We start from the raw sequence: 13,414 nt of genomic DNA on the forward strand, positions 1-13,414 counted from the left end.
TCGTAAGCGTTATCCTCCGTTTGTCATCGAGGACGATGATTCCTAAAAGGGGGAAACACGTGGGACGCGTACACATTGATACACGAGATTCACACGCTAGTATTGCATGGGACACGCGGGCGTCGTGTGGGAAAACCAAAGGCGGTATGCTATTGCATATCAGTGCTTATATTAATAAGTGTGAACGGGTAACGTTCGTGGGTGATGGTTGTAGGCAAAAGACCTAGTGATGTGTAGCACGGGGGTTTCAACGAGAACACAAGGGGCGCATGAGTATGGTGTGTGGTGAGTAAGGTACACACTGGCTGCCGGGGGTCACTGGTATATATAATGGTTGGGTGGTTAAACATGGTATGCAAAGCTAGATTTATTTTTGCTTTTCTTAGAGCTCTTTTTGTCTCTTAACGCTTTTTGCATGGAGGAGGATTCATAGAGGTAGGACTGCTTGCATGGAGGCTTGACATTGAACCTCTTGCCATGGAGCGTTGGGCTGATTTTGAACCTTTGCTCTAACAGTTTCAGCTCTGTTGGAGAAGATTTGGTGTGCGGATTGTTGCTAGCGTTCAGGCTTTGCAGAGGGGTAGGCCCTTTTGAGCTTAGAGTCCTTTTTTTAAAACAGCAAATGTGACAATACCTTGGGATGAAGAGAAACCCAATGTTGTGTGGAACCATCTAATAGTGGAAAGACAACTCCATTGAGTGTCAACCTTGTAAATAGATGTAGGCTGCTGTGATTGTCCTATTCTTGCATGCACTATGGCTTGGTTGAGGGGAGGGGAGAGGAGGACCCGAGAGGATTCAAATTTGGGACCCATTGCTTGTTGGAGAGTGTGGTAACATAGTTCTCCTTTCGAAGAACGTGGGTCGTTATCTTGTCATTCTTTAACATTTATTTGCAAAATCAAAATGGATTCGACTAGGACAAGTAGGAAGCATTTTGAGAGACAAGTGTTACATTAATTTTTCGCCTTGAATCGATAACAAAGGTTCTCTCCTGGTTATGTAGCTTTTACTTAAAGAATAACTACCATTATATAGTAGCTCTTTCATGCATGATAAGGAAGGAAAGAAAGAAAGTCAGCTATATTAAGCGTCTCCAAAGACCCAAAGGGTCTATGTCACACGCACCTGATGTACTAGGATGTCACGTGGACATTCTGTGTAATGTCTCATGTAACAGTCTACGGGACCAAATAAAGCGTTCCAATAGTTCCATGAGATAACTTGGTCATGGAAAAGAAAAATGCAAACAACTAGCTACATGTACAATGATCATGACATTAGGTATCTTTGGATACATGTGAATAATGTATTTCTCCATATCATTGTAGTACAAGAAGAAGCTCATGTGTGGGGTATCATCCTCATCCATCTAGGATATCCAGCATAGGGGAGTTGATTATTGTCAAGAGGCTTGCCAGGTCACCAATGGGTGTGTGGTCTAGCGATGTCGGTTTGTGACCAGTTCCGGAGTTCAAATCACCATAGGCTCCCCGGTGGCATCCGGGCAAATTGTGGCTATAGTTGCACCACTTTCGGATGGGAGACCAAGCTTTGGATGGGCACTCAAGTTGCTACTATTGAAAGGTCTTGAAGAGGCTCGCCATGTCCAATGCTAGTTCTCTATGACATCGGAGGATCTTTTTTGATCTGGAGTCGCCGTTGAGGTCATAGTCACAGGAAACGCCCGTTTCCAAGGGTAGAAACGTGAAAACGTTGTTTTTGGGGGCCGTGATGCATGAAATGTTGTAGAAACGCTAATCGACTAGCAACGGCCGTTTCTCACAGGGATCGCATGAATAGGCGGGCTGGAAACGGGGCGGAAACGTGCAAAGTGTGGCCGTTTTTAAAAAAACCGTTTTTTAAAATATAAAAGCATAGCCAGTTTTTTTTAAATAAAAAACGTGCTTTTGGTTGAAAACTATGTTTGGCTTTTCGCTTGCCCTTGTCTTGGGCAACAAAAGCCCCATCACTGCCACGCATGTTGGAAGATTTGTTCTTCCGATTCGGCTCCTCCTGTGGTAACAAACCAACCAACTCTTCAAACAAGATTGGTTCTGGGTTTCCCCGCATAGATAGAGTGAGCGATGTGTGGAAGTTCAAGTAGGTTTTTGGCAAAGATGATAGTGTCCTGGAAACCAGGTCCTTTTCGGAAATGACCTCATCAATGTTGAGGAGCTGCTCTCGAAGATCTTGGATCTTCGTAAGATGATCAGCCATACTATCACCATCATTCATGTCCAAGTTCTCAAGCTCTTTCTTGAAAAATGCAACCTTGGCCTCATTCTTTGCCTGATACATGGTTTCAATTACATCCCAAGCTCGCCGCGTGAGGTCGTGCAAGACCGAATATACGGTATGATTAATCGCTTTATTGACAAAGCCATCGCTTGGGCATCGCAAGTATCCCATCTCTTCTGCTCCTATGTGGGAGGAGTGGGTACTGCAACTTGTTGAGCACCACGACCAGGCGTGTTAGGTGCTATGTCAACAGGGTGTACATCTTCACCTGACACATAACCCCATAATCCTTTGGCCACAAGAAGATTTCGGACCATGAAACTCCAGAGGGAGTAATTACTGCCATTCAATTTGTCCTCTTGGAACAAAACCCTGAATATATTGGTCGTATTTTTCAGCCATTTGCTGAAATCTCTTTACCAAGAGATATGCAAACATGTGCAACCAAATATGCTATAAAAAGCATCTACAGGCAAAATTTCAAACGTAGTGGAGTGCAATGCCAGGCAACCACAAGGTCATGTGCAAATGTTTTTCCTTGAATACAAGGCTGCAGATAAGCAATGCTGAAAATCCTCAAATTTATGACCACCAATGGGCTGATTTATGTGTCAATTGCACAAAATTCACAAAAGCCCGAAAAATCTGTGTACCAATGAGCTTTAATTGTACAATTAAGTATTGATTTTAAGAAAGCTCCAAATTTATGTGTCTTATAACTGCAATTGTGGAAATTCTAAAAAATCCCCAAATTTTTCATGAATCCTGCATCGAGATGTTACCTTGCATTGGTGTCTGCACTTGATTTTTGCAATGAAGCAAGAATTTCACAAAAGCCCCATGAATTCAACTAAAAATTAGTTACTTGAATGCTTGGAATCCTAATTTTGCAGGGTGTGCAGAGATGCAACTGTTGACTGTTGCTGGCTAGCTTGTTGTACAACTGGCAGGCAGATGATGAGGCAACGCAGCAACCGGCGACGGATGTTGTTGGTTCGCCGGGTGTTGCTGGTCAGAAGGTGTTGACAGTAGACATGGTGCTGCTAGTCAGAAGGCGCAGGTTGTTGTTGAGAGCAGACGTGGTGTTGCTGGTTGAAAGGCGCAGATTGTTGCTAATGGTGGAAGGCACAGACAGTTGCTGCTGGTCAGAAGGTGTCGACGAGGTGATGAGACGGGCTGGACCACGGTGGACGAGTGGACGATGGAATCGGGACGACGATTGACGGGCGCGCTTGTCAGACGAGTTGGAGACGGCGACGGAATGAACACCCACTTTTTTGCCAAAATGTGGCCTCTGCCACGTAAGCCACAGCACCGCCCAAAGTGGAGGTGCAAACGGGCGGAGGATGGCCGAGTCGGGCGGCTGACCGGCAGAGCTGTATGCAACAGAGATTGGGAGTCGCCGGACAGAACTGTGCGCTTGCTCACGGAAATTGCTGACGAATGGAATTGTGTGTGCAGAAGGGGGGCAGCCTTGCTCTGATACCACTGTTAGGGTTAGGGCTGCACACAAACAGAGACACAAAGAGAATGAACAGAAGCAAGCACTCTCAAGAGAGAGATGGTGATTGATGCTCTCACAAAGATGATAGCATAGAATGTGTGGAGCTTGGGGGTTGACTCCACAATATCAAAATACAATAAGTGTGGTGTCCTTTCACACCTAATATCCAAGGGGAAAAACCCAAAGGGAGAAAAGTGCCCTTGGTTAGCCTTGGCACTACTCATAGCATATGTGCCAATTCCAACTTCAAAGCACAACTAAAGGCAAGAACCAGGCTCTAGAATCAATAGAGAGGAAGTCGACCAGATTTGTAGCTTTAAATTGACCTCGAACCATCATCTGTAACTCTTGTGAATACCATGGAGTGGCTAGCTTACCTTCTACAAACAAGAGCCTCTAGCCTTGAATAGCTCCACAAGTTGCTAAAGTGAGTCTCTTGGCGGAAAGTAGCTCCACCAGTTGCTGTAATGGGGTGCCCACTTAAGTTTGTTTGGCCAAACCTTATTTATTAAAAATATGGTCCAACCTGGTGTGAATTGAGTTAATAAATTTATAAGTTGTCCGCCCAACTTCATTGTGTTAATCCTACATCCATAAACCTTAGTAAACTTGAATAAAGAGAATTGTGCACACTTACTGAAACCGAGGTGGGTAGTACAATCCAAATTTCTAGGAATATTAAACCTCACATTAAAGACACTAAGTACATATAGCTTTACCAGTTACAAACACACTCACCCACACTCAACTTAATGAGCATAAAAGATTTGGAGAAGTTGATAACACAATAGGTCCGAAACCCCCCCCCCCCCCCCCCCCCCCCCCCCCCCCCCCCCCCCCCCCCCCCCCCTTATATAAATAAAACTTTATTATAGGGAGTATTTACAGATACATGTAGAGGGTGCTCTTGCACTGGATTCCCAAGTACAAGATGAAAACAATATAAAAACAAATCCTCCGCTCAAGGGGTGTTTTCCAGCTTCACACCAGTCTAGTGTGGTTCTCGCAAGAGGAGTCCAGTCTCACATTGTTAGCTATGTGGATCTCACAAGCTCTCCTAGTCTCACACTATAATGGATGCTCCTAGAGAACGTTGCTCATCTAGTCTTCAAACATAAGCTAAAACATGTGTGTGCAGCAACTCTTTCTAGCACTTACCCTCCAATCGACATAGCCATGCCTTCCTTCAGTCTGCCAGGTGAGAGAAAGAAAGAAAGAAAGAAAGATTTTATTAACGTCTTCCAAAAGACCGAACTCGGCCTATGAGACAAATCAGTGTACCTGTGTGGCGTGTCCTCTGTCATCCCAACAAAATGAAAAAGTACTGAACTAAAAAGCTGAATCTGGGTGTGCAATAAGCACAATGAGTGGGGGAGGGGATGGGGCTCTACTACTAGGAGAATGCAAAGCTATATGCATGGAGTATACAATCATGATATGCAACCTAGCTAGCTCCATCCTATACCATACTGGGGGTATAAAATGGTATACATCAATGAAGGGGGTGTCCACAGCTCCCTAAAGAACATGCCTGGGTCTGCTCTGAAGCGAGCGAGTCGCTCCGCACCCTCTCTGTGAAACTGAGCTCTAATCTCTGTCCTCTCTCTCTGGTATAGGCGTGGTGTCCGAAAGCTAGGTGTCCTCTGTCTCTTGTGGGCTCTGAGTGTCTCTGCTCTCTGGAGAGTAATTCCCTGCTGTCTAAGGGCTGGGAGTGGGATGGATCTCTAAAAAAATGTAGTTTTCCCCTAGGGGTTGGGAGTGGGATGGATCTCTAAAAAAATGTAGTTTCCCCTCTCTGGAGCTGTCTAAGCCTGTAATGATGTCTCTCTGTGACGATGTATGTCTAGAATGAATCTCCCGAGTATGCGTTGGTTTGCTGCCTCAAAGATCTGGCGTAGGGAATGTGGCTCTCTGAATAAAATGGGATATCTCTCTCTGATGGCTGTATATGCTCTGCATCTGCATACATAATGCTCCTCACTCTCCACCTCCTCTCTGCACAATTTGCATACCCTCTCCCCTCGGGGGATCCGTGCTGCTCTGCCAGTCTCGATCTCCAATCGATGTGATGAAACTCTAAGCTGACCAATAGCCACTCGGGAGCCGTGTGGTAAAAAGTCCTCCATGTATCTAGGCCTCTCTATAAATCCATCATCAATGATACTCATGAAGTGAAATGGTAGCCACTGACAAACTGCCCCACTCCCTATCGAGGGCCACGTTCAGAGGGAAGGAGAAGACTCTTTGAGGAAGTGGGTGAGGCTGTTTGGCCCACCAATGCCTCTACTTCAGGCTGCTCAACAGGGGGATCTTGTGATAAACTCGAATAATGGTTTGCCGTAGGAACTGTTGGCTCAGGCTTTGTATGGGGAAAGTTGTGCTCCTTCTGTCTTGTTCGGCGCAAGCGCAGCTTCCACTTCGGCTTTGTGGCTGTCTGCTGCAATTGCGCTTGGGGGAGGGCCAAGACCTCCGAGGGCATCTTACGGAGGTGTATGCAGTCCGCCCAACACCAATGTGACAGCGAGAAGGAAAGCGTGCAATGTGACTGATCTCTTGGCATATGAAACAGTGTGGGCAAAGGGGAAAACTCAATCCATTGTAGGTAGTGAACCATCCAGCTTGTGGAATTGCGGGGTTTTCTGGTGAGGATACGAGTACTTGAAGGGTGAGGAGTCTTATTGCTGGAGCGAGTACTTGAAGGGTGGTAGGGTATGAGTTCTTGAAGGGTGGGGAGTCTTGTTTCCTGAGTCGCTGCCTTTTGGGGGGGGGGGGGGGGGGGTCTTAAGACCTAGCCAATAGAGCACCCAATCATGGGGAGGAGCTCAAAGTAGGTGGGGGAGACAACCTCAACCGGGAAACCAGTGGCACTGGCCAGTGGGTTATTGTCTGAAGAGAAACCATGCATCCATCTGGCAAAGTGCACATGGACGTGCAATGAGGCTTAACATCATGGTTTTCTCCGTGAGGGCAGCCCAGTCAAACTCGATCCAAATGAACCTATTGCTGAGGTTCTGGATGTCAAAGATGCGTCCCTGCTCACCCACAACGGCAGCTTGCGAGAGGTCTCGGATCTGGCCACGTGCAGGTGTGGCCTCTAGATATGCCATGGACAAGGACAAGAGCTGGAGGTCCACATCACAAAAAAGGCAGTTGAGGGCCGCTTTGGTTGGGGAAGATGGAGCGGCTGCCATGGAGTCCTCTCAAGGGGCAAAGACCAGAGAAGCACTCGCGGTTTTCTTGAGAAGTACAGGCGCTAACCAGAAAGCAGCAAAAAGTGGGATAGAAAACCAGAGAAGAAGGTGGGGAGTAGATGAGAAAAGAAAAAGATGCAAGAGCAGGAAAGAGGGGGGGGGGGATTGAAAAGGGCAACGTAGAAATGCAGAAAAGATTAAGCGGGGGACACACAGGAGGAATGTGGCCATTTCAATCGGTTTGGTGGTTGCAGCAGAAGGGGCATGATGCTTATTACTTTCCTAAAATGGCATGAAATAGTAAAAGGTTTTTCTTAGGATGTGGTTCAGCGTTGAATCACTTCTTATTTCAGAGAAGTTTTTTCAGTTAGTTTTGTTTCTAATTGTGAGAAAAATTCACAGGGTGAGCGCAATTTCAATCGGTTTGGTGGTTGGCTTGGCAAAAATTCCTCATATGGAAAGAAGTTGCGCTTGTTGGATGACATTCATGTGCATTTATTGGCATCTGGAGCATGCGAACCTACACGGTACTTACAGATGTGCCCTACATCTCTTAAGATATAACAAATAAATAGTTTCTAAATGGTGCTTGCTACTTGCTAGGGAGTATTTGTTGATTTTGGGCTGCTTTGAATCGCAGGCAGGCAGTTCGGAGAGACTACCTTCATGTTCTTGCTTTACACTTAGCTGCTCCTTTGAAAATTTTGCCAAAGGTACAAATAACACCACAGCCGATTTACTTTTCTTGCATCTGTTTACAGGCTTAGCATTTTTAATGATGACAAAAAAGGGCATGCTGCAGCAACCTGGTTTTCTGTTTTTGCTCAATAAGCTCCTTATTCTCAGCTTATGTTATTTATGCTTCTTTTGTTTCTATCTTGTAGGAAAAGGCTGTTCAGACTGTAGTAGATTTCATGGAAGACTATTCTCTAACACAAGAAGATGTAGACTCTATCCTAGATCTTTTAAAGTTCCAGGTAAATTCAACTGTCAACTGAGCTGAGGATATATTAAGAGGAGTCACCTGTTCTACCTTGATGTTATCTTCTTTGTATTTTTTAAGGAATTTGATGTAGTTCTTCTTTCTTTTACATGCACAGGGCCAGCCTGATTTTATGGGGGGTGTTCAACCTGCAGTCAAGTCAGCCTTGACCAAGGCGTACAAGCAAAGGGAGAGTGATCGGCGGGTACGGTCATCTGATTTGCTTCCTGTGTTTAGCCCATCAGGTCAAAAGAAGCCTCCAAAGAAGCGTGCTGGACTCCAGATCTTGCCACCCGAGTTGGATGGGAATGAGGTGGCTGAGGATGAGGAGTTGGCAGGTACTTTTTATTGCAGAAGTTTCTCTTATATGCAAGCTCGTCAGACTGTCTGTGTGATCCACACATATGTGACCATCTTTCATGGTCTCCAGATTCAGAGGATGATGAAACCAGCAACAATGATAAGCTAGGTAAGCTTGATTTCAAATCAGTTATTACATTGACATATGCTTACATAGGCAGCAGGATAACTCCTTGCTGCCTTCCTCATTTTCTTGTGTTCTCTGGGTTGCTTGTGTGCGCTGAATTACTTCCTGAATGTTTGTAAACCTTATGAACGCAGTGGCACTGGAGGGGAATGCAAAAATTCAATTGAGTCTGGATGAAGTCAACTCAAAAGCAGGTGTGTTGGCAGGAAAAATAAATTTCAGGAAGTTATTTTAAGTACAAAATGAATGCTTTGAGGATCTGCCGAGTGAACTTCTTCTGATTTAAAAAATCCTCTGATGTGCTTTTCCGTATGTGCATGCACATGCATGTGTGTGGCAGGCAAGCAAAGAAATAAAGGGTCACAAGCTCGCCAGAGAAACACATGCAACAAGTCAGCCCCCCAGGAAGCAAATAAGAACAAGCCTGCAAAGCGGAGAAAAGAGGAATGAAAGAAACAGATTTTGTGTTCTTGTACATTGCGTAGATTTTGTGCTATAAGTTTTGCTGATGTTTTAAAGTTGCTCAGCGTTGTTTTGGTAAGGCAACTCTTAATGTAACTGCAAGATGTTGCTCAGCGTTGTTTTGGTAAGGCACCCTTTATGTAACTGCAAAGATACCCCAGTAAAGAAATTGAAGTTGCTGTAAAAGTACCATGCAGAGGATGTGATCGTGGCTGGTGTTTTAAGTCCCTCGGCACTGTTTCGTTGAGACAACCATTTATGTAACTGCAAAGATGCCCCTCAGCTGGGGAAGTTTGGGTTGCTGACCACAATGTCCTAGAAAGACAAGAAGAAGGGGTGGGGTTGGTGTTATTTTCATGCTGATTACTGGTTCCCGAGCTGGTCTTCAGAGGAATGAGTTTGCCCCCCTACCCCCACTGAGTCCATCCACCTAATAGTTTCTGTGCTGACAATTGATTTTTGAGTCGGGCTTCAGATGGATGAGATCTTTTCTCCTCGTGGTCTTGTCAGGGAGTAGGATGATGTACGTATGTCTCTTCTGTAGGGAGTGTTCATATGCATATGTGGTGTCTGAGGAATATCTCTGGGAGAAAACCATCATCATGAGGTGTGGGGGAGTTATTAAGGGTGAAGAGTTCCCTGACCCCTCGTGCTTAGCATTCCAAAAGCACAGCAGATGGGCCCCCAAACTGCACCAGAGTTGATTGCTCGGTGGGCCAAGGCTAGCCATGCACACTGCATGCCCTGCTGGACATGGTGAGATGAAGTGTAGCTCTTCCACAGTGTATGGGCCTACTGCTCCAGTACCAGGCAGGCTACTCCGCCGCTCTTCCTCTAGAGTCTTGCAATACAAGTCCTGATCATGAAGTACTCCCATCATTTTATTTCTCCTCTTCTATCACTAGTTAATTTGTTCTATCGTTAGTGGTGCATATGCCCTATCAACTACGTGTTTGTTGTAATAATTCTTTCTATTTGTTACGATCCTTAGTGCTAGGCTTCATTATGGCTGAGTCTGCCTTGTATCTCCGGAGCTCTGACAGAAACTCAGTACACAGACCTTTGTATGAATGTATGCTCTTATATGTGTTTGTGCGCGCGTGGGGTGTGTGTGTGGGAGCATATATTGATACCAAGTTCTACACCCACTATTGGGCATTGATGACGTTAGTGGGGATGTTGTAGTATCTAGTCCATACTATGCATGATGGAGTTCATGGTTTATTGGCTTGTGGATGACTACCATGAGGTTGTAAATTGCACCTTCATATCAGGTGAATTTGGGCATGTTTCTGGATTTATCTAGGTATATATATAGATTTGAAGTAATTGCGGGTTTTCAGCATCAGTAGGCAAGATATGTTGTGGACTTACAAGGAGGTCTTGAAGCATCTGGGGCAAGAAGTGGAAGCTGGTGCTGTGAGAGGAAGAGGGAGAAAGCCACCCGCAAGGACACAAGGTCGATGCTTAGTCAGATGCTATGGTGTAGCTGGTCTGGGTTGGTGGACCCTTTTGATGCTAACTAATTAATTGTATACTGATATTCTGCATTGGCAGTAGAGGATAGGAAGTTAACCAGGGGACAAGATGATGACCTTGGGCTTGAGGAAGGACCCTATCATGGTTTGCACATTCCTAGGGTTTGTCAAATACATCTTTTGCAAGCTGGAGAAGGGAACCTCATTGTCTTACTCCAATATTTTCAGTCGCTTTCTGGATCGATTAGAATTTTGGGCTCCCTGCCTGCAGAAGCTTCTGCTGCAGGTCTCCACAGAGTTGAATCATATCTATTGGCTCCAAGCCAGGCTGCAAAAGGCCATTGCTTGCACGACTCATGTGTCCAAAAAGAGGCGTGTTCATCAACAGCAGGCCTGGGCCAGGCTCACATTAAGAATGTGGGGGAAGCATGCTGGTAATGTTTGCATGGAGATCCTCTTTGCACTCTTACTGGAGCCACAAATGGAGCATCTGAATTTGGAGCAACAGGACTCTAAGCTATGTGGACCATCTACTGATGTGTCTGAACAAGGGTGGATTTTCAAACTTGAAAGGACGAGAGAGCAGCAACTAGAGGGTCAGGGGGAGGTGGAAAATGGCACAGCCTACACAAGTAACCACTAGCTATGTTAACATGGTAACACAATGGCAAGTTTTCCATGGGAGAAAGTGATGAGCTGTGGCTTCAGAACATACCCCATCGTAGTTTTGAACCTTCCCACAGCTCTTCACATACATCTTTTGTTGCTAGCATAATGTATTGTATACTAATACTCTGCTGGCACTTAGTGCTGATTACAATGACCATGATGGTCCTGTGTTAAACTGCGCAGACGAAGTGGAGGTAAGTTCCACCTCTGGCCCTGCTCTTCAATTCTTTCCTACATTTCTATAAGGTAGTTTGTCTTCTAAGATTTCATTTTACAGTTCTAGTACTAGCCGCCTAGTATGCTACATTCATTGTTGAGCACACATGTCTTGTTGAAACTTTGACGATTCCTAGATGTCCTACTTCCAGACGCTGAGCCTTTGGTCAAAAGCAAGAGAAGAAGCTTTTTAGTATGACTTGGAAAAGCTACACAAGGGTGAAAAGCAAGAAAAAGTAGTTTTCAATATAATTACTGGAAAAGCAGCTTGTTTCGTAGGGTAGAGAGAAAGGATACAGCGATAATAACTAGCTGCCCAGTAGGCTACATTCACTGTTGAGCACACAAACTTCTTCGTTGTGTTCTTGAAACTTTGATGATTCCTTAATGTCCTACTTATAGACGCTGAGCCTTCAGTGAAAAGCAAGAGAAAGGAGCTTTTTAGTTAGACTTGGAAAAGCAACATTAGGGTGAAAAGCAAGAAAAAGTAGCTTTTGCCCTACATCTGTGGAGCTCTGAGAGAAACTGAGTACACAGACCTTTGTATGAATGTATGCTCTTATGTGTGTGTGTGCGCGCACGCGTGGGGAGTGTGTGTGGGAGCATATATTGATACCAAGTTCTACACCTACTATTGGGCATTGATGACGTTAGTGGGGATGTCGTAGTATGTAGTCCATACTATGCATGATGGAGTTGATGGTTTATTGTCTTGTGAATGACTGCCATGAAGTTATAAATTGCACTTTCTTATAAGGTGAATTTGGGCATGTTCTTGGATTAATCTAGGTATATAGTTTTTCAATATAATTACTGGAAAATCAGCTTGTTTCATAGGGTAGAGAGAGAGCATACAAGGATCACAAAAAAGCTAGTCTCTTCTTGTGTCTTGTATGTGGCGATTGGCAGGAGTCCCACGACTCTTCTTGATAAACCCCTCTCCTCCATTTGATACCACAATTACCACCACAATCTTTCGTTTCACTCTCCTCTAGGTGTGCTTCTTGAGTTCAAATATGGGTGATGCTAGTTTCTTTTGTCTTTCGTTTCCTTACACAAGCCTTGCAGCTTTGGCGGATGGATAGACTTAGTACTAGTTTCTTTTGTCTTTTGTTACCTTACAGAAGCCTTGCAGCTTGTGGCTGATGGATTTTTCCTTTGGCATTGTTGTTTGAAGAAATCCATTTTGAGCTGCAAATTTCTTTGCAATTCAACACTGAAGAACGAGCATAAGATCTTGCAGAATATCTATACATGTTGGATGAACACTTTTGTGTACTGTAAGATCTTCAAAACAGGCTTCTTGTGATCAACAGTAGCCTTCCAATGATTTTACTCATTTTGCTTCGTGACTACCTTCCGCTTAGCAACTTGGGTATGAAAATCAATTGGGGTGTTTGGTGTCAGATTATTTGAAGGGAGAGGATAAGCCGTCGGATTGGTCTTACTTTGATGTGGATTCAAATCTGCCATCACCTGCTCCAAGTCCATGTCATCCTCGAGCCACCGGAACACTAACGGTGTTGGATGGATTTTCATTATCTTTTACATCTTAGTATATGTGGAACATGACTCCAAAGCCTGAATACAATATTCTTCTGAGGAATCAACCTACCTTGCCGAAAAGTGGTAGCCCTTTCTCTCTTCTTGGTGTGCCTGAGCATCAATGACTCAGAATCTGGCAGTGGCCGCTTGCAGCTTGGGTCTTTCTCGAAATAAAAGACATTTGCAGCTCGTGAATATTTTGCAGGTGCTGCTGTATAATGCTAAAGGCGAAGGTTTAGTCTCAACGCTTTCATTTTGAAGCTTGGTTACCTGAGGTTTCAAGGTGAACACACTGCAAGACCCCTAGTGTTGCTTGCTTGCGACTGTCCGTCCCACCATGGTTTGGAGCTCTTAATCTCCTCCTTCAGCGAGGAGAGTGACATGAAGGATTTGGCACTTGGGTCGCATCTGGCTTTGTGAAACATAGTTCTTTTATTGCATCCGCTGTACGGATTCTACTCCTTCGCTTCTGCAGAACTTGCATAGCAGCCTTTTCCTACCCACCAAAAACTACTAAGGCTGTCAATATTGAGGTATTATGAATTGTGCTGGTGGTTGGTGGCCTTTGCTGTTTTTTTCAGCATTCACTTTCTTCTAGGACTCGGGACAGGTTGATACTTCTGAAAGTGAGGGATTTGG

General features: G+C 44.8%; 1 protein-coding gene across 1 annotated transcript in view; it reads left to right on the forward strand.

The window, feature by feature from the left end:
* RFC1 (replication factor C1) overlaps window positions 1-9,053 on the forward strand; it is a 37,569-nt gene extending 28,516 nt beyond the window's left edge. The window contains exons 16-22 of the mRNA XM_086821653.1: window positions 7,339-7,463; window positions 7,577-7,649; window positions 7,821-7,913; window positions 8,037-8,256; window positions 8,349-8,387; window positions 8,540-8,599; window positions 8,746-9,053. Of these exons, the coding sequence (XP_086677779.1) occupies window positions 7,339-7,463; window positions 7,577-7,649; window positions 7,821-7,913; window positions 8,037-8,256; window positions 8,349-8,387; window positions 8,540-8,599; window positions 8,746-8,855 (720 nt within the window). The 3' untranslated portion in view covers window positions 8,856-9,053. The remainder of the gene's footprint in view (window positions 1-7,338; window positions 7,464-7,576; window positions 7,650-7,820; window positions 7,914-8,036; window positions 8,257-8,348; window positions 8,388-8,539; window positions 8,600-8,745) is intronic.
* Window positions 9,054-13,414: the final 4,361 nt, after the last annotated feature.

This window comes from Cibotium barometz, chromosome 2 (assembly GCF_041138505.1).
Source record: "Cibotium barometz isolate CiBa-2024 chromosome 2, ASM4113850v1, whole genome shotgun sequence".
Classification (NCBI taxonomy): Eukaryota; Viridiplantae; Streptophyta; class Polypodiopsida; order Cyatheales; family Cibotiaceae; genus Cibotium; species Cibotium barometz.